The sequence below is a fragment of the Rhinichthys klamathensis genome, unplaced genomic scaffold (genome assembly GCF_029890125.1).
Source record: "Rhinichthys klamathensis goyatoka isolate OS25496 unplaced genomic scaffold, OSU_Roscu_1.1 h1tg000613l_1, whole genome shotgun sequence".
Classification (NCBI taxonomy): domain Eukaryota; kingdom Metazoa; phylum Chordata; class Actinopteri; order Cypriniformes; family Leuciscidae; genus Rhinichthys; species Rhinichthys klamathensis.
This window is the reverse complement of record NW_026607066.1, coordinates 755,967-777,423: the sequence shown is the minus strand read 5'-3', so window position 1 is coordinate 777,423 and position 21,457 is coordinate 755,967. Positions and strand designations below refer to the sequence as shown.

General features: G+C 41.5%; 1 protein-coding gene across 3 annotated transcripts in view; it reads left to right on the top strand.

Annotated features, from left to right (window-relative positions):
* The window catches only part of synpra (synaptoporin a), a 39,391-nt gene that overhangs the window by 11,011 nt on the left and 6,923 nt on the right, over positions 1 to 21,457 (top strand). For 2 of the 3 annotated variants that reach the window (XM_056240802.1, XM_056240804.1), the window contains one exon: positions 16,139 to 16,263. In XM_056240802.1, the coding sequence (XP_056096777.1) occupies positions 16,139 to 16,263 (125 nt within the window). Of the gene's footprint in view, positions 1 to 10,776; positions 10,979 to 16,138; positions 16,264 to 21,457 lie in introns of those variants that run through there. The other variant, XM_056240803.1, reaches the window with a different exon arrangement.

Sequence of the window (21,457 nt, the reverse complement as noted above, 5' to 3'; positions counted from 1 at the left end):
CCCAGCCTGTTTCATTACTCAAAACCGCAATCATGGGTAAGACTGCCGACCTGACTGCTGTCCAGAAGGCCATCATTGACACCCTCAAGCAAGAGGGTAAGACAGAAAGAAATTTCTGAACAAATAGGCTGTTCCCAGAGTGCTGTATCAAGGCACCTCAGTGGGAAGTCTGTGGGAAGGAAAAAGTGTGGCAAAAAACGCTGCACAACGAGAAGAGGTGACCGGACCCTGAGGAAGATTGTGGAGAAGGACCGATTCCAGACCTTGGGGGACCTCCGGAAGCAGTGGAGTCTGGAGTAGAAACATCCAGAGCCACCGTGCACAGGTGTGTGCAGGAAATGGGCTACAGGTGCCGCATTCCCCAGGTCAAGCCACTTTTGAACCAGAAACAGCGGCAGAAGCGCCTGACCTGGGCTACAGAGAAGCAGCACTGGACTGTTGCTCAGTTTTGCATGTCATTCGGAAATCAAGGTGCCAGAGTCTGGAGGAAGACTGGGGAGAAGAAAATGCCAAAATGCCTGAAGTCCAGTGTCAAGTACCCACAGTCAGTGATGGTCTGGGGTGCCATGTCAGCTGCTGGTGTTGGTGCACTGTGTTTTATCAAGGGCAGGGTCAATGCAGCTAGCTATCAGGAGATTTTGGAGCACTTCATGCTTCCATCTGCTGAAAAGCTTTATGGAGATGAAGATTTCATTTTTCAGCACGACCTGGCATCTGCTCACAGTGCCAAAACCACTGGTAAATGGTTTACTGACCATGGTATTACTGTGCTCAATTGGCCTGCCAACTCTCCTGACCTGAACCCCATAGAGAATATGTGGGATATTGTGAAGAGAAAGTTGAGAGACGCAAGACCCAACACTCTGGATGAGCTTAAGGCCGCTATCGAAGCATCCTGGGCCTCCATAACACCTCAGCAGTGCCACAGGCTGATTGCCTCCATGCCACGCCGCATTGAAGCAGTCATTTCTGCAAAAGGATTCCCGACCAAGTATTGACTATTGAGTGCATAACTGAACATAATTATTTGAAGGTTGACTTTTTTTTGTATTAAAAACACTTCTTTTATTGGTCGGATGAAATATGCTAATTTTTTTAGACAGGAATTTTGGGTTTTCATGAGCTGTATGCCAAAATCATCAGTATTAAAACAATAAAAGACCTGAAATATTTCAGTTGGTGTGCAATGAATCTAAAATATATGAAAGTTTAATTTTTATCATTACATTATGGAAAATAATGAACTAATTTTTTGAGAAGGACCTGTATATAGTAACAGATTCAGCCGTTCCATCAGCATCACACCCTGAAACTCCACCCACTCGTTCAAATTCACCCGAGTACTGATTCCCAGCACCTGTCACTAATCACCTGGGACTTGCCTATATACACATACTCACCAACATGTAGTTGTCTGGTCTTGTGTCCACTATGTGCAAGACTTACCTGACTCTCTACCTAATTGTTTACCTGTATCTTCATAATCATAATCATCTGCAGTCTGCAACCTTTGTACAAGTTCCGGGTCATCCTGCAAAGACAAAGAACTATTATCATCAAGTTAAATCATTCTAGTGCCTTTCACCATGATGTGATACTTGTGCTGTTTCTCTGAATCTGTTCAATAATTAGGCTACGTGAGAGCATTCTTCCTGTTGCCTGTTCTTCAGTATCGCTGACAGAAGACTGATCTGCATGCCAGTCCCATGGCCCTACCAGCGACATTCTCAGGCGTGGCGGAGAATTGCAGTGGCTTTCCTCTCCAATGCACTTTGCTGTTTGAAATGCAACCGCAACGATTTTGCACGGATAGAGCAAAGATTGCATTCATAATTTTTCTGCTTTCAGGCCGTGCGCTCTAGTAGGCCAAAACCATTTGGGAACAAGCAGGCAAGGTAACAAACACTCTGGATGCCTACTTCACTCACTTTAAGGAGGTTTTGATCAAACTGCAAGTTCACGATCAACTGTTTCGACTAAAACAAGGCAAATATTCGGTGGCTGAGTAGTGGATGGAATGAAACTGCCCTTATCACTGACAATACCGACAGGGATTGTCACCTTCTCTGCGAATGCATCTCGACATCTTTGATGACAGCTTTGGTTTGGAAAACCTCATTCACCAATCCATGTGTGTGGCTCAACACTTAAAAGCCTGTGAACATGAGTTACCATCAACACACCTGTTCAACATCCTCCAGCACCAGCCCCGGAACACATGGAAGTTGATTAATTTCATATATCTCCTACTGAGAGACAAAGACGCATTCAAAAACATTTGTGCCTTTATTGCGGGAGTTCCCTGTGCGACCACTTCGCCCAGCGGTGAGTTACATTAAAGGGATACTTCACCTCTGGAAAGATGAATGTGTATTTAAAATGGGTCATTCATGTAGAAGAAATGTGAAATCATTTTTGAATTTGGAGCTTTCTAGACTGAGAAAAGCCAGAAAATTTATTTTTGGCTTATGTGGATGAAAGACAACAACTCCCAGAATGCACTTGCTTCGCTGCCCTAGGAGGCCACGCCTAACGGTAACTGAGCACAGTTAAACAACAAGTCTAGGCTACTAGTGAGTCTCCGTGATGAGTCTGCCCGGGATTTCGAGATCGCCCAAAATGTCCGGAATTCGGCTTTTGCGTTCTACAGTCGTCATTCATTATGTTTACTGTGGCGAGCAGGACGAGGCTAGGGCCGCGGGAGAACAGCGCGAGGCCGGTGGCGTGATTACCGATGAGCGGCACCTGTGAGACGCACCGGTTTTGTATCTCTCACGGAGAAGCGGGAATTTTCTTAGCAATGTTAAAACGCACATCAACCGATCACTTGTTTAGCGTTCATGTAAACACTACATTCAGATTCACCAATCGGATTGAATTCAGTTAGATTGAAACAAAAGGTGTGCATGTAAACAATGAATGGCGACTGCAGAAAGCAAAAGCTGAATCCCGGACATCGACGGCCGGACATGTCCGGGAAAAAGAGGATGGTAACCCCCTACTACTCAGCTTTCTCCACAGAACAAGAGCCTGCTAGCTTAGCTTCCAAAAAAAGATGGCTGACACTATATGTACATTCTGTGAGTGAGATCCCACCCTCTATGGGCGGGTTGAGAACATGCGGGACAGCCCCTACTACTGACTGTAGTCTTTAGCCTCTGGCCAAAAAATCCTCCGATGACGCAAAATGACGATTTTTGCGTCATCGGAGGATTTTTTCCAGACAAAAAATACATAAATCTCTCGTCTCAGGGGGATATGAGGGTGGAAAGCATGGTAATTCGAAAATACTGCAGGTTTTCTACTAATACAAAGCTTAATGCTAAATCCTGAAGTATCCCTTTAATGTTCATCCCAATGTAACCTCTCTGTTGCATATACCTGTATCAGTGATGTCTGCCCATCATTACGTTTCAGCAAAGGCCCTTATTGACTCGGTCTCCGTAGGTAACTTCATTTCAAGAAACTTCATCGACCGACCGCTTCCAAATCCCGAAGATCCCTTGTCAGAAGAAATTGAATGTTCAATCAATCCTGGGTTAGCCACTTGGAAAAGGCTTTATAACTCACTGCACCTAATGTTTCCTGGACCACTGACGACATTCTCTCGTGGGGTGAGGACTGCTTTAATTCCTATTTAAAACTTCCTACCCGAATCGAATCAGCAGCTGATTCGTCCAATGTGTTTCTCAAAGCAACCACCATTGAAAGTCCAGAGAAACATCACCAGGTCAAGATTCCTGAGGAATATGGGACGCTCCAGGATGTGTTCAGTAAACAACAAGCTACACTTTTACCACCTTGTAGGCCATGGGACTGTACTTGTAGAGTGTACCTGTTATCCATTCCTGAACAAAAGACCATATAGGAGTATGTAGAAAAGGCTCTTCCCCAGGGATACATCCGTCCTTCTACATCCTCTGCCGCTTCCAGCTTATTTTTCGTGGCAAAAAAGGACAGAGGCTTGTGGCAGTGCATCGATTATCGAACCCTCAACAAACAAACTGTCATGTACAAATATCCCCTTCCTCTGGTTCCAGCGGCTCTGGAAATGCTGAGAGGTGCTACTATCTTCACCAAGTTGGACCTAGGGCGTACACTCTCATCCGGATACGGAGGGGGGATGAATGGAATACTGCCTTCATAACACTATCGGGGCACTACGAATATCGGGTCATGCCATACGGACTGTCTAATTCACCCTCAGTGTTCTAGGCCTTCGTGAATGAGGTGTTCCGGCAGTACCTCCATCGTTTCGTGATCATCTACATTAAAGGGATCCTAATCTACTCCTGGAGCAAGGCAGACAATCGCCTCCACGTTATGCAGCTCTTTCAGAAGTTAGGAGAAAACAATCTTTACCTTAAGTTGGAGAAGTGCAAATTCCATGGTTCATCCATGCAGTCCCTGGACTACATCATTAAGACCAGGGGAAGGTAGACGCAGTGCAGAATTGGCCCACTCCCACTACCGTAAAAGAACTTCAATGATTCCTGGGCTTCGTAAACTTCTACCACCGCTTCATCTTCAATTTCAGGACCTTGTCAGCTCCTCTCACCTCCCTATAATGCAAGACGCCCAAGTCTCTGTCCTGAAGAGGCATTCCATCAGCTCAAGCTTGCATTTAGCACCGCACCTACCTTAATCCATCCAAACCCAGATCTACCATTCATCGTTAAAGTTGATGCTTCCTGAACTGGTGCCGCAGGGGGACCCGCCAAACTCCATCCATGTGCCTTTTTGCTATCAAGCTGCCGTTGGAAGAATGGTGTCACTGACTGGAGGGGGCAACCCATCCATTCGAGGTCTCATCGATGTAAAGTGGTGTCGATGTGTTTGCCTTATTCTCCTGTGAATTTAATAAAGACAGTTTGTGTTTAGATATTCTCATTTGTCGTGCGTTTGACATTGTTGACCAGTTCAACCTGTGTTATACTGCTTAGACACTGAGCTGCAGCCTCTTAGTGGACCCCATTACAGTGAGCCAGTGTTAAAGCCACATTCAAAACAACTGAGCAGTTCTCTGATGAGCATCAGTGCGCTACCGATACAGGGCCACTTCTTCTGCTGTGCTCTACCAATTCACATAAATGAGAAATTGGATTCCCTGAGTCTTTCAAGCTAAGACCACTGGGTTTAAATAAATACTTCCCAGTGTAACTCAAAACTAACCACAAGAGAAATTAATTTAAAGCACGGATTCAAAGGCTTTGATACACTCTGATACAAAGGGTCTGATACACTGAGCCGTGGAATATGAGGGCTGTATGATTTACAGCACTGAAATAGGGGTCCTGGATGCATTTTCTTTTAGAATCATCATTGGTTCAATTCATTTTTAATGTTAAAATACAGTGTCATTTAGAAGTCAATCCCTAAATAACCTTTTTTTCAGTAATGAATGTTTGCTTGTTTAGATATTCTATCATAAAGTATGGGAAGCTCAATTGTAATGTTGTTAGTTTACATAATCAAAATTGTGTAATTATTGTCCAATAAACATATCTGACTTTAAAAAAGCCCACTTTATGAGTGTTTTGGCAGCCATATCTTTAAATAAATAGGCCTCACTTGATTTTTATTTGAGAATTTTTATTAAAAAACTAAAAGGGGCAAATGTAATAGAAACACTATGGAAAAGTAATTAAAGAGACACAGTAAAAAGGTTTAAAAAATATTCTAAACTTTTTATATTATTTATAATATAAATAAATAAATTATTTATTTCTTTAAAAAGTCAGCCTAAGGGACAAACATCTTCTAATTCTTCAAAATAAAGAATTATCTAATTATCCACAGAATCATCCAAATCCATAGATAAATACATGTAAAGCCTTTGTAAAAAAAAAAAAAAAAAAAGGGCAGGGAGAGAAAATGGCCGAATAATTTTGATGGAGTCATTCAGTGCAGGTTATTAATGACATAAAGCACTCTAGAGACCTCTCATTCTAATCAAACGGTACTGCTCTGTAACATTTATCACACCATAAACCAGTTGACAGTTTTTGTCCATAATGATTTACTATAATAACTATTATATATATATATACACTCACCGGCCACTTTATTAGGTACCCCATGCTAGTAACGGGTTGGACCCCCTTTTGCCTTCAGAACTGCCTCAATTCTTCGTGGCATAGATTCAACAAGATGCTGGAAGCATTCCTCAGGGAGTTTGGTCCATATTGACATGATGGCATCACACAGTTGCCGCAGATTTGTCGGCTGCACATCCATGATGCGAATCTCCCGTTCCACCACATCCCAAAGATGCTCTATTGGGTTGAGATCTGGTGACTGTGGAGGCCATTTTAGTACAGTGAACTCATTGTCATGTTCAAGAAACCAATTTGAAATGATTAGAGCTTTGTGACATGGTGGAAGTAGCCATCAGAGGATGGGTACATGGTGGCCATAAAGGGATGGACATGGTCAGAAACAATGCTCAGGTAGGCCGTGGCATTTAAACGATGCCCAATTGGCACTAAGGGGCCTAAAGTGTGCCAGGAAAACATCCCCCACACCATTACACCACCACCACCAGCCTGCACAGTGGTAACAAGGCATGATGGTTCCATGTTCTCATTCTGTTTACGCCAAATTCTGACTCTAACATCTGAATGTCTCAACAGAAATCGAGACTCATCAGACCAGGCAACATTTTTCCAGTCTTCAACTGTTCAATTTTGGTGAGCTCTTGCAAATTGTAGCCTCTTTTTCCTATTTGTAGTGGAGATGAGTGGTACCCGGTGGAGTCTTCTGCTGTTGTAGCCCATCCGCCTCAAGGTTGTGCGTGTTGTGGCTTCACAAATGCTTTGCTGCATACCTCGGTTGTAACGAGTGGTTATTTCAGTCACTGTTGCCCTTCTATCAGCACGAACCAGTCTGGCCATTCTCCTCTGACCTCTGGCATCAACAAGGCATTTCCGCCCACAGAACTGCCGCTCACTGGATGTTTTTTCTTTTTCGGACCATTCTCTGTAAACCCTAGAGATGGTTGTGCGTGAAAATCCCAGTAGATTAGCAGTTTCTGAAATACTCAGACCAGCCCTTCTGGCACCAACAATCATGCCACGTTCAAAGTCACTCAAATCACCTTTCTTCCCCATACTGATGCTCGGTTTGAACTGCAGGAGATTGTCTTGACCATGTCTACATGCCTAAATGCACTGAGTTGCCGCCATGTGATTGGCTGCTTAGAAATTAAGTGTTAACGAGCAGTTGGACAGGTGTACCTAATAAAGTGGCCGGTGAGTGTATATACTATATTTTATATCCATTCCAGCATGTAACATCTCTCCCACTGGGAGAATGTTCTGTATCCCTGCAATACATTTCAATGACATGGATCATTCATTGCCAGCATACAACGCAGCTAGTGCAGTGTTCAGCCTGTCCTGTAGCTTTCTGGGAATGTGTGTGAGGGTGAACATCTGTGCCTGTGTGTCTGAAGGTGTTCCCTCAGCTCAAGTTTCAGTGAGGCTCAATAATAGACACCTTAATGAGGGATTGTGGGAGCTGTTTGCAGCGACACTGTGGCGTAGGTGGCTTTGAAGATGCACATATATTGAGTTCTTCATTGAAATGCATTTGTTGCCATTGATCTGAGATGAGTTATCCCGATATACTGCAAAGCCTTAATAAAAAAACTGTACAGAAAAATGTGGAGGCCCTGAATAGATATTAGATTAGTAACTTCAATTTGGTTTGTTCTGTGGCAGTTTCTTATAAGATATGTAAAACTACAAGTTTAAATTGAAAGGACATCCTAAATAATTGTGCTACTTTTAGGTTTACTTGATGCGTTTCTTAATGGCCCCAACTTTTCTTGACGCAACTTTTCTGATTAAGTTTTAGTGTGCAAATTCTCGGTTTACACTTAAAGCTTTACACTATCAGCATGCTTGTTAAAAAAGTAGTCAAACTAGTCAACTTTTCTAATTAACTAGATGATTGTTGGAAAACTTTTTCATAAGTTGTTCTCATATTTTAAATTTTTTGTGTTTATGTTTTATTAAAATTTTTCTATTGAATTTTTATTTTATTTTTATTTATTTTTATTATTATTTCATAGCAATTCCTGCACTGCCAACAATTACAGTTCTTACATAATGATTTCCATATAAATTTTAAGAAAAATATATGTTACAGAACAGTATGTTGTCATCGTTTTATGGATAGCCACCAGAACATCTTAATGTGTTTTCTCAATAACCTATTGAATTTATATGTAGTAGAGTATCAGAGTGTCTCTGGGGATTTCAAGACCTATATTGTGATCCACAAGTACATAGAAGAACCATATGGTACCTACAGCTTTCTCCTTAAAAGAAGGTCTTCTATTTCTGTGGAAGCCCTTCATCTTAGAATTGAAGTGAGGCATTCCCCAAACCCCAGGTCACTCTCACCCTCCACTGAAGATAGAAGCATGACACAGTTTCTCTCTGGCACAGATTTCAGTCGTCTCGTTACTGTTGGTTAGAAACCGTGAAAATATTCTGGTGGGGAAAGACAAAGACGGGAAACCTCTCCTCATTACCAGCTCAACAGGTGCTGTACGCACATATGGAGCGTTGAGAGAGAAGCATCCTTTCTACTGGCTGTCGAGCTCCCACGCACTGCTCACCCATTGTCCCATGGGTTTCTCACACCTGTCCATTAGATTCAACCAAAGTAGAGTGTGATTCTACCTCTGTCAGACACCCTTTCATTTGATTGCATCAGCACAGGCTCTCTGGTTTGACTCCTTGTGGTGAGTGGATAAATCTGTCAAAATAGGATCTCAGCTCTTGGACTAGATACTAAGTGGAGTCTAAAGGCCACACTGGGGAATCCTTAGACTTAATACTTAAGTTGAATTCTTAAATGGGAAATATAAAAGTTTCCTTGTTTTTTTTTAGATAAAAAAGTTTGGTGTATATGGAAAACATACCAGTGCCTTCAGAACACAACTGCACTTCCTGCCTATATATTGAAAACAGCATTATATTTTTATTAAATTGCCCCTATAAGCCCTTTAATATAAGTTATTGCCCCTTTAATATAAGCTGCAGTCCGTGACTTTTGCCGCTCTAGCGGTTAATAAACAGAACTACATGTGTCTTGTGGAAGAACATTAGCCTGGGCTATTCCACAGTGGTACGACCTGAACCAGTCTAAAATAGTCAAACATAAACACAAACACTTATTATAGGTGTACCGTAGTGATTCAGAATAAGACAAAAAAACGGTTTGGAAAATGGATTCACGATGTACTCGCTCATTATATAATTTTTGTACATTTTGAACACTATTTATTTTTCAATATAAACTGCAAACAACATAATTTCCAGGTTTCTGTAGCAAGGTTATTATTGTTAACTAAAACTAAAACCATTAAAAAATATAGTTTTTCGACCTTTCCTTGGATGGAACTTCTTGAATGTGTGAAATTCACCACCAGTTCTGGTATGTTGAGGGTTTAACGCACATCATGAGACTCTAATGTCTATTTCCATTACCTGGACAGAAGCTTCATTGTTGAGGGATGTAGCTTTTCCAAGTTATTTTGGCATGAAATGTGAGCAGGCAATTTGAGGTTAGTCTTGAGAAGGCATCATTGTTTTTGCCATAATGACAGGCCAGTGAATTATTAGCTGTTGCCTATGGTAATTAATCATGTTGTTTATTAGCAGAGCTGGCATTTCCATACATCTGAAATAGGCGTCTACATGACAGTAACAATAAACTCTAACACTATTATCGGCATGCCATCAGTTTCATAACATTCAACATTATTGTTGCCTTAACAGCAATGCTAAAAACTGTATTTTCCTCAAAACTTTAGTAGGGTGTCTTTTGAGCTTTAAAACTTTTTAAAAATTAAAGGTACTTTCATAAATATCTTTTTGTATCATCATTAAAGGGACATCTTAACATTTTTAAAAGTCAGTTCAAGCTTAATGACAAAATACACAAAATGCCAACCTGTTATGGGCAAATACATAACAGCATATTAACATGAAATATGTGTGCTTTAATCTTATTTGATAAAATATTAATTATAGTTTTGTATTTTTTTTTCTTCTAAAACTCACATTTTGCTCATTTGAAGTTTAAAGTTCAACATTTATAATAGCTTTAATCAATAAAGCTTTAAACTATCCATTAACATGCTAAACATTTAATTGAAATATTTTAAATGTTTTTATTTTTTGGTTATGCAAACATTTTAGAATATTCTCTGAACTAAACAAGTTGTAACTAGTGCTGTCAAATCAATAAATCACAATTAATCGCATCTAACATAAAAGTTTGTAGCCTATATATATACACACACACATATTTTGTATATTTGCTAACTTTTACGTTAGAAGCGATTAATTGCGATTAATCGATTTGACAGCACTCGTATGGTAACATTTAAAAAACATTGGACGAGCATGCATCTAAAATGCTTCAGAAACATTTCATGAACGATGCATAAATAACTTTTTAAGTTAATGATAACATTATTAAAGACCAGACAACTCTGAACGAATGTTCTATTAACATTACTGGAAGAATATTTGTTCATAACTTTGAGAAAACCTTGACAGAGCGTTAGCAAAGGTTCAGAGAACGTTCCCTGTCAGCTGCGGGTCTGCCCTTATTGCTTGATTTCATTTATTTCATCTGAATGCAGATCTGTAGCATTCAGTGTACAGTCTGACTCATGACTTTGTGAAGTGATTTGTAGTTAGGGAGTTCCTCTGTGTTCTGGCATGTGTGTTTGTGACTGTAGAGCAGAGCAAAGAAGGGAGTGCAAGGTTAGACTTTGAGAGCCACACAGAAGTGCCAACCCTCTCCTGAGCTCACAGTCGAGGAGACACAAGCTCACAAGACGAGGAGATAGAGCAGAGAGTCGAGGAGAAGATACAGATACTCTTAAGAGCATCTAATATGTTCTGAAGCTGGATATCTCTTTTGCTTTTAAATGTGTATGGTCATATTTGCTCCGGTAAGTCCTGGCTTCAGAATCTCTGCATGTCTGGTGGCAGCCATCCGTTGGTAGTTATTGATTAATAGAGCTAAATTGACCTAATATTAATAATGGTAGTTTTTGTTGTAAGATCTGAGATTTGTGTAAGTTTTGTGGTGCAGTTTCTTCAGTTTCTCCCAACATCCCATTTGTCAGCGTCTCAGAGACCTTTTAGGTGCAAAAATTGCTCTCTCACCATACTGAATCATTCATAATTCTGAATAAGTGAGATGTCTATTTCTGTTTTATGAATGACTCATTATTCATGATCAATGAAATGCTATGCAAAAAAAGCGATTTGGTTTCCAGTGTTTCACAGTATGGTCAGAGGTCCTTGGACCCATATGAATCTGTGCCGATTTGAGCTTTTTTGAGGTTTAAGAAACTGGAAACTGGATTAGGAAACAAGAATGTCTGTAGTTCAGCTGTTGAGGAGGTACATATGTCTTATGTGTTACCATGGTGACTGACTATTAATCGTTGAAGGTATCTTGTTTGGAAACTGTATCCTCAGTAGACTTGTAAAGTAATAAGCTAGACTGTAAATTTATTAAAATAGTCTAACAAAGGACTATATGAAAAGGTAAGTGATCCAAGATGAATGTAATCAGATGAGCTTCTGAAGTCTGAGAAATTGAACCTTTTTCCAGCAGTTTCTGTTCTGATTTTGTGGAAAATCTCTATCTATATATTTAAATAAAGTGTATATTATTAATGTTTTATATACAATGAATTACAGTGTAACACACACACACTACCGCTAGATTTTTTAATGTTTTTAAAAGAAGTCTCATATGTATCTTCAGAATTTATTCAAGTGATGCAAAACTGAATTTTCAGCATCATTACTCGAGTCTTCAGTGTCACGTGATCCTTCAGAAATCATTCTAAAATGCTGATTTGTTGCTATGTTAAAAACATCTGTAGTAGGCCTACTGCTTATTTTTGTGGAAACCATGATACATTTTTAAGAAATCTTTTAAGTATCGAACAACATTCTAAAGAACAGCATTTATTTGAAATAGATTTTTTTTTTAACATTGTAAATTTCTTTTAAAAAAATCTGTACATTTGTCTCCGTGGCCTGACATAGAAACAACCAATGATGTGAGTTTAGGACAGGACTGCCTGTTTGTTCGGCTGACCAATGGCAGATGTGCTGAGTATTTGGGGAGCCTGTTTGAAAAAAAAGATAATATTTTTGCAATTCCATTTGGTGTCAGTAGTGGAAGAGAAATGACACAATTCACTTTTAATTTTTAAGGGAAAAAGTTTGTATTGCAGTACTTACTTTATTATAATTTTATACATTGACTGCCACTATAATTGCATCATTAACATAGTTCTGCCACAGGATTCTTTATATTTTGCATATTGAGCACTATATCGATCAGTACGCTTTCAGTCCTTCACATTATGCTCTCTCTTGAATTTTGAATATATTCTCATCATTGATTTTTTTTTTCAAGCTGTATATCTGCAGAATGACTTGTACCTGGGTTCAGTGAGATCACCTACAGAGAACCCATTCTCATATCAGTGTTGCAGAAATGTGTTTTAGGCGAGTCAGATTTGCTCTCAGAGAGCTTGTCCTCTGTGCCTAATAAGATAGGCTTCACAATAGATCCTCAGCCTAAATAAAAAAGGATGATGGACATATAAAGATAAAAAGATTGGGAAAGAGGCGGAGGTAATAGAAAAATCTGTGGAGAGACTGTGTGTTATGATGCAGCAAGGATGAAGCGGAGAGTGAATCCAATAGCAAGCACTTTAATTAAACAAACAGGTAATCCAGGGAAAATTACATCACAAGGAATTTAGGACAGGAACAAGGAACATCTACAGCACACAACGACCGACAAACACCAACTGAAGAACATGGGTATAAATACACAGGCAAACAAGCTAAACAAGATAACAAGGGGGCGTGGCTAATCAGAAACACATGGGGAGACTAATCAACAAAACGGGGAACAGCTGAACAAGAAAAGACAGGGGAACACATGACAGACAAGAACGAGGAACAAAACACAAAACCCACACCGTGAGACTGTGTTAAAGAGAAAAATGTTAAAGACGAGATAATTGGAGACAGAGAGCACCTCTTTGTGTGTGTGATCATGATATCATAGTTTCACTCAGTGTTTGCAAACACCTTTTGCAAATGTGCTTGAAATCTGCGGATGAGAATTAATCAGGAGAATTAATCACCTGTTTACAGTGACTTCCTAACACTTCCTAACACTTCCTTAATTGAAATTGGCCACCGTCTCATGTTGCTGCAGCTAATCCAGTATCTAAATAAAACAATGATTAGAGCAATTAACTCTACTAGGTGGAAACTGTCCTTTAAAGGTGAACTAAGTAACTTTTTTACCTTAACCGAACAGCTTTGGAGTCATTGTAATGTTTATATTACTGATTTCGTGTTGAATGGTGGTCGTCTCGCACCCCCCTGGTGCCTGTGAGCCGCAAAACCACCCTTGCAACTTTGGGCCGGCGGCCTCAGTGTTAGGAAGTATCGTGTGATATCAGGTCTCGCGAGGTAACGAATTGCTTTACGGCAAAAAACTGATCTGATAAAATTCTGATAAAATGAGCATCAAACAGAAATAATCCGGCGTCGTATACATGTGGTGTTCGAGGCGCACATACAATACAGACTGCCGACAGTTAAACAGGGCGCGCGCAGCTCTTAAAGGGGCCATACCTTATTTCCACTCGTTACAGCGTCCATCCTACTGAACAGGTACCGGTGTACAGGGGGAGGGGATCCGGCCGTGAGTGCGAGCCATCTCTGCGTGAGTGCTATTCATGACAGTACAAGTGCTCCACAGCGACTCTAGGGGTCGCTGTTTGACAAAAACGGAATTCCTACTTAGTGCTGCTTTAAGCTGGTGTGGAAACAGTATCTCTCTTCACTTTTCGCAATTATAAAGTCAACATTGAACTTCTGTAATGTATAACGGATTTCAGAGTGAATCGGATATTTGAAAGGAAAAAATGTGGCGGAACTTGAATTGATTCATCAGGAAATGATAGGGTGAAAAGTGGTCTCATTAAAGGTGATTGAAGGGGAGTGCTTGGTGACATCAGCTGAAAAGGAAAGTCATTTCAGGTCATGGGCGATGCAAGTTATTACGAACATTTTTTGTAATGAGATTTATAGTCATATACCACGAGTTTGTTATGCCTGTATATAAGCTCAACCTCAAAAGATGTGCCTATATGTCTCTAACTCGAAACCGTTAACAACAGAGTGAGCCATTTTTGATGTGATATATTAGATTCCTGATGTTAGATTTTTGTTATTTAAACATTTATTTTAGACACAGTTTTCCTTGTTACTTTGTTTGTGGTACCCCAACAAAAAATATAAAAAAAGTAAAATGTTGCAAAGTGCTGAAGTGGTGTTTCTTTAACAAATGAATCAGTTTTTGAACAAATTGGTTGATTGAATGATTCCATGACTCACTCAAATACAGGGTGCTTCTCAAGTCTGCATCCCAGTGAGGCTGAGTGCTTCCTAGTCCATTACTTCAGAGAATTGTAGTTTAGAGTCCTCCTCGGCATTAAATGCTAGAATGAGACGGTTTGTAAGTGTGAATAGCTACATCATGAATGTTTCCCCGCGGTCATAAAGCAAAAATACAAATCAATACTAAATATACTAAAATACTTAAATTATAAAAATACTTTATATTAAAAACCATTAACTGCCTTTCTATTAATCCAGTACAGGCAATGACAACCATCTGTGGTCGCTCTGTGGTTTACATTACGCAAAGTTTAACATTATGTGATTAACTCTTTCCCCGCCATTGACAGAATATTCCATCATTTATGATGAGACAACACTTCCCCACCATTGGCAGAATGTTCTGGCTTTCTGTGTTTTCACTGTTATACGGTAGAGGGCGCTGTTACGCATCTCTTGAGCAAGTACTGAATCTCTGGATCAAAACACAGGCAAAAAAGGAGCAGAAACAAACGAAAAAAGAATGCATGCATGAAGCTAGAATAAAACTGTTATTTTCGTTTTAAAAGCAGAGGCTCTGTTTTCTTTCTTTTGTTATATGAGATGCATGTTCAGATAATCATACAACAAATATTCTGGGACCCATACAATTTAAAAAAAAAAAAAAAAAAAGATGAAAAACGCTGATGATGGTTGGCAACTTAAAAAAAAAAAACGCTTGTGGGGAAAGAGTTAATTTACAACAAAACAAAAGAAAATAAGGCATTTATCTCCAAAATCTTTTTGTTGTTGTTGTCTTGCATTATGTTGCAAAATTGGACAAACTCAGTGCTAATTCATTTTCTGCTAATTCTTTTTTGTGAATTGAAATGTGTGCAAAGGATTGTGGGTGATTGGAGGACACAAAGGATACACTTGATGCATCCTACAAAAAGACAGGTTGTGCGCAAGAACAAAAAACAGAAGAACGTGAAATAAAGGCTGTCATCAAAGCATCCTTTAAATTGAGACATCCTTTACCAGAGATTGATGAATTGATTGAATTAGTGGTTTTGAACAAATCAGTAGAATAAACAAATCAATGACTCACTTATCGCCACCTACTGGCAAAATGATGTACTGTAACCTGCAGATATGCACCACTAATGCGCAGACTAATAACTAGAATTTTCCATGAATTTCTATATTTATTACTAATAGATTTTATTTTCATAAATTGATAGGAAATAATGATAGTAAGTCATAATTCTTACATTTAAAGACACCATGAAAAGCAAGTTGTGAGAGTCTTTTCTTCCCTAATGACGCATATCCAAGTGAAACAGCTTCTGGAACAAGAAAAAATAGGGTGGGACTTGATTTTGTCCATTGGGAATTGATTGCATCATTGGATGGTTGTGGTTTGCTATTGCTGTGATCTCACGCCCTTGCATCGCCCACATCATGCAGATAAGCGAAGAGATGTCGCTGCAAAAGGGAGGGGAAGTTATTTTGATTAAGGCACATAAATTTAAAAAAGACATTAATGATGTGTGTATATATAATTTCTAATAAATATTGCTATAATCCATTCCACACTCACTCACACACACACAAAATTAAGAATGGTTCATTTTGATTTCATGGTGACTTGAACTGTTCTGCATGTTATATCTCCTCAGCTTTTTGCCATCTTTGCATTTGCAACATGTGGAGGTTACTCTGGGCAACTGCGGGTTAGTGTGGACTGCATCAACAAGTCCGACAGCAACCTCAGTATTGGCATCAACTTTGCTTACCCGTTCAGGTAAGGCTAGTTTAAAGCACCCCTGCGTATACTCTGCAGAGCAATAGAGAGAGATAATTACCTCACTTTGATTCAATACTCTAATACACAGGAGCATTTGATTATGTGCTAATGGTTTTACCTTTATATTCTCTGTGTGCTGCCAGTTACAAGATTTGTTTCTCGGTGAGCACAGCTGGCTTCAGTGTTTTGAACGGAAACACAACTCCCAGCATCAGAGCTAATTTGTAAAATTAAATGATTGTGCTATTTGGGCTGATGTTTATAGATCCTCAGTATAATCAGATATTGTTTTCTTCACATTACACATGTCAAAATGAATGATTTACACATCATATAAGTGCTAATAAAATCGCTTATATACACTGGCGGTCAAAAGTTTGGAATAATTACGATTTTTTTTTCTTTATCTGCTTACCAAGGCTGAATTTATTTGATCAGGCATACAGTAAAAGCATTGTGAAATATTGTTTCAATTTAAAAGTTTTCAGTTTTCTATTGTAATATATTTAAAAATGTAATTTATTCCTGTGATGGCAAACCTGGATTTTCTGCAGATATTAATTCAGTCTTCAGTGTCACATGGTCCTTCATTTTTAAAAGTTTAAAATGTTATTTTTTTTATTTTTTTCATTCTGTGATATTTTGTATACAGTATACAATGGAGATATCAAATTAAAATACTAATTCAGTTTGAATCAGTGAATCAAAGTGGTATATTCAGTATTTTCATGCCCAAATACAGTATATGACTGATTACCAATTGAAAGATTAATAAATTTACCATATTTCCAAAGGCCTGTTTGTCTGCGTGTGAATAAATTCATGGTTAAATTAAATTTTTTGAAAACCAAGCCATATCTTCCATTTCAAGTATCTCAGTATTTACAGCTCTGTCTTAAATATATAAAAAAAAATGTCAGCACTTTCAGAGATGAGAAATTATTTCTGAGAGACAGAAACACACTCACCCATTTGTACTCAATAAATGAGTTGGCTGACACATACGCTAGAATCATGCATCAGGTCTGTCTTCATTGTTATCCATTGTGGTAATAAAGTTACACGAAATCATACCATTTCAATTTAAAGAACAGAAGACAATAGAGTTCTGTATTGAATCACCACTATAATTCTGTGTAGGCTGAAAATGTTTTCGACAGACTTGTATTCTTCTGTAGCCTCATTATGCGTCCAAGTTGTTGTTGTTTTTTGGGGTTTTTTGCCCTGAAAGGTCAAGAACACACACAAGATGCCCACAGTAATGCAATGCTTTGAAGTAGCCCTCAGGTCCTGCTGTATTCACTAGAGTTGACAAGTTCATAGTAATCTAAGGAGGATACGGCAGAAATAGACAGGAACTAAAGTAACCTTGTGACAGCAACTTAAAGTGCCTAATTTTCTGGAGGTTTCCTATAATGTTTATATGCATCCAAAGTCAAAAACAATTCAATTTTCTTATAATAAACATTGCAGCATCGCCTCTTTTCTCACAGTGTCTGAATCAGGTCTTTCTAAACCCCACCTTTTCAAGAGCCTACTCTGCTCTGATTGGTCAGATAGTCAAATCGGTTGTGATTGGTCTACCGCTTACAAGGTGTTTCGGAAAAGAAATGGCATTACCATATTTGAATTTCAGCTCCGGGGGTTTCCTCAGCACTTGTTTACACAGTGATATGAACAGTAACAATGGTGTAACAATCCTTTCAAAGTGAATGCAATGTGGATTTGCTTTCGCAGCACAGAAAACGAATCGGTTACCTAACGTAACCTCGGTTCTCTCTAGATGAGGGAACGAGTATTGCGTAAGCTAGCTTACGCTACGGAAAGATTCATCTTTTCTGAAATATTGAAGCCAAAAATTATCCTTAATTTTGTATCCATTGTCAACGCAGTGCAGCAGCTGCAGACCTTGAGCGGGCTAGCTAGCGAGCTCATTGGTCGCTCTGCGGCAACTGCTGCAGCCTCTGGACGGACAGAATGAACTCGCGTCCAATGAGAGGCGCTCGCGCCTTCATCACGTCACAGCCCGCCAAACTGGGCGTGGCTAGAGTGTATATTAGCGAGGTCCGAAGGCTGCATCCCTGGTTTTCATAGAATGAAGCGAAAAATCGCTCGTGGCACGAGCACGGCAGGCTACGCAATACTCGTTCCCTCATCTAGAGAGGACCGAGGTTACGTTAGGTAACCGATTCGTTCTCTTACGAGAGGTTCTCTCGTATTGCGTAAGCTAGCTTATGCTACGGGAACCCATTGTCAACGCCGTGCGCGCCAAGCATCCACAGCATGAGCCCAGGGGGGGAAACCCCGGGGAGCCCTATGAGTGGGGAAAACATTTTGGTCAGCAAGAGTGCGGGCCAGTGTATATGTAATACATAAGCACATAGTGGGAAAGAGACAGAGCGGCAGTGTCGGTCTGTGGAGAGTTTCCCATCAGTGCAGCTCACCAGGAGAGTTGTAGCGTATTAGACCGCTAGTAATTTCGCCTGCAGGGCGGGTACTTCCAGATTGTAAAATCTGACAAAGGTGGAAGGGGAAGCCCAGCCCGCTGCCACACATATGTCGTGAATGGAAATCCCGCTGGACCACGCCCATGAGGAGGCCATGCCTCTAGTGGAGTGAGCCCTAATGCCTAACGGGCATGGCAGGTCTTTTGACGCGTACGCAGCAGCAATAGCGTCCACTATCCATCTAGACAGTGTCTGTTTCGAGGCGGCGAGACCTTTGGCGCGCCCTCCGAACGAAACGAAAAGCTGCTCAGTGCGTCTGAAAGAGGCAGAGCGCGCAGTATACAATCTCAGTGCTCTCACAGGGCAGAGGAGATTGGCGTCACATTCGCTATCGGATGTTGGCAGAGCCGATAGGGAAATGATCTGCGCTCTGAACGGGGTACCGATCACCTTGGGGACATAGCCGTGTCTAGGTTTTAAAATGACCTTGGAGTCATTTGGTCCAAACTCAAGACACGCAGTGCTGACAGACAGCGCATGAAGGTCTCCCACACGTTTAACTGATGACAAGGCAGTCAGAAAAATGGTTTTGAGTGAAAGGTATTTCACATCCACGGATTGAAGCGGTTCGAAAGGAGGGGCTTTCATAGCTTCGAGAACTATAGAAAGATCCCAGATAGGAACCGATGGGGGGCGCGGGGGGTTCATCCTTCTAGCTCCCCTGAGGAAACGGATGACCAGCTCGTTTTTTCCCAGTGACCGGCTGTGCAGGGGTTCAGCGAACGCCGCGACGGCCGCCACGGCCGCCACGTATACTTTGAGCGTGGATGGGGACCTGCCCTTATCCAATAGCTCTTGTAAAAACACGAGCAGCGGCGAAACCCCACATGTCCATGGATCCAGATCTCTGTCGGTGCACCATTTTAAAAACACAGACCATTTGGACGCGTAGAGTCTTCTCGTGGAGGGAGCTCTAGCGTGTATGATAGTGTTCATAACGCCCTCTGGCAAAGCGACGGGTAGTCGTTGATCACCCACGCGTGCAGCGCCCAGCGCTCTGGGTGGGGATCCCAGATCGTGCCGCGAGCTTGAGAGAGGAGAACTGATCTCACTGGAATGGGCCACGGGGCTGTCAGTGACAGCTGCGTAAGCTCCGGAAACCATGTCTGATTCTCCCAGCGTGGGGCTATGAGGAGCACCGAGCAGCGCGTTTCCCTGATCCTCTGTATTACCTGTGGTAATAGCGAGATGGGAGGGAAGGCGTAAAGCGGGCGGTTGAAAAATACTGCGCTTTTTGAGAAAAATACTGGGCAGTGAGAGTTCTCCTCTGACGCAAAGAGGTCTATCTCTGCTCTGCCGAATAGGCGCCACAGCATCTGAACTGTTAGAGCGTGCAGGGACCATTCCCCTGGGGGAATATTGTCTCTGGACAGTCTGTCTGGGCCGTCGTTCAGGTGGCCTGGCACATGCGTCGCTCTCAGCGAGCGCAGATGGCACTGGGACCAACTCAGTATGCGTTCTGTCAGGTGGAAGAGGTTCCTGGACCTGACGCCGCCTTGACGGTTTAGATAGGATACCACAGATCTGTTGTCCGAACGGACCAGGACGTGGTGACCCTGAATGACCGGGAGGAAGCGCACGAGCGCGTACTCGACCGCTATCATTTCCAGACAATTTATGTGAAGGAGCTTTTCCTGTACTGACCATAGGCCAAACACCGGTGAGCCTTCGCAGACCGCGCCCCAACCCGTGTTGGACGCGTCTGTCGAGATGACTTTTCGGCGAGATACAGCTCCCATCATCACTCCCCGCTGGTACCATTCGGCCACTGTCCAGGGCTGCAGAGCTGAGATACAGGTCTGAGTCACTCTGATCGGCTGGCGGCCTGTGGCCCAAGCCCGGCGAAACGCGCGGGTGTTTAGCCAATGTTGAAGCGGGCGCATGCGCAGTAAACCCAGCTGGAGTACTGCTGAGGCTGAGGTTGTTCATCTGAAAAGATGCGGCTAGTCGCTGAACATGGCGCGCGCGCTGTGTTGATAAGCGAGCCGTCATAGCCACAGAGTCTAGCTCTATTCCAAGGAAGGAAATCGCTCGACTGGGCTGAAGTGAGCTCTTGGTCCAATTGATTGTGAGACCCAAGCTGTTCAGATGACTGAGGAGAACTGTCCTGTGAGACAGTAGCTCCGTCTGTGATTGTGCCAAAATCAGCCAATCGTCCAAATAGTTCAGTATTCGCAAGCCCTGGCTCCGCAGGGGTGCGAGTGCCGCGTCCATGCACTTCGTAAAAATACGGGGTGCTAGGGACAGGTCGAACGGAAGGACGGTGTATTGATAAACCTGACCGTCGAAGGCGAATCTCAAGAATGGCCTGTGACGGGGATTTATCTGAATCTGAAAATAGGCATCTTTCAGATCGAGAGATATAAACCAGTCCCCCTGGCGCACGTGCGCGAGGAGTTTCCTGACTGTAAGCATTTTGAACGGTCTTTTCACGAGCACCCTGTTCAAAAATCTGAGATCCAAAATCGTTCTGAGGCCGCCGTCTTTCTTGGGAACAAGAAAATAACGGCTGTAAAACCCCGACTCGCTCAGAGAAGGCGGCACTCTCTCTATGGCCCTTTTGCACAGAAGGTTTGCTATTTCTGAACGAAGCATGCAGGCTGCTGCCGTGTTCACAGTCGTTTCGAGCCGCGCTCGGAAGCGGGGAGGGCGGCGATCGAATTGTAGCAAATAACCTTGTTTTA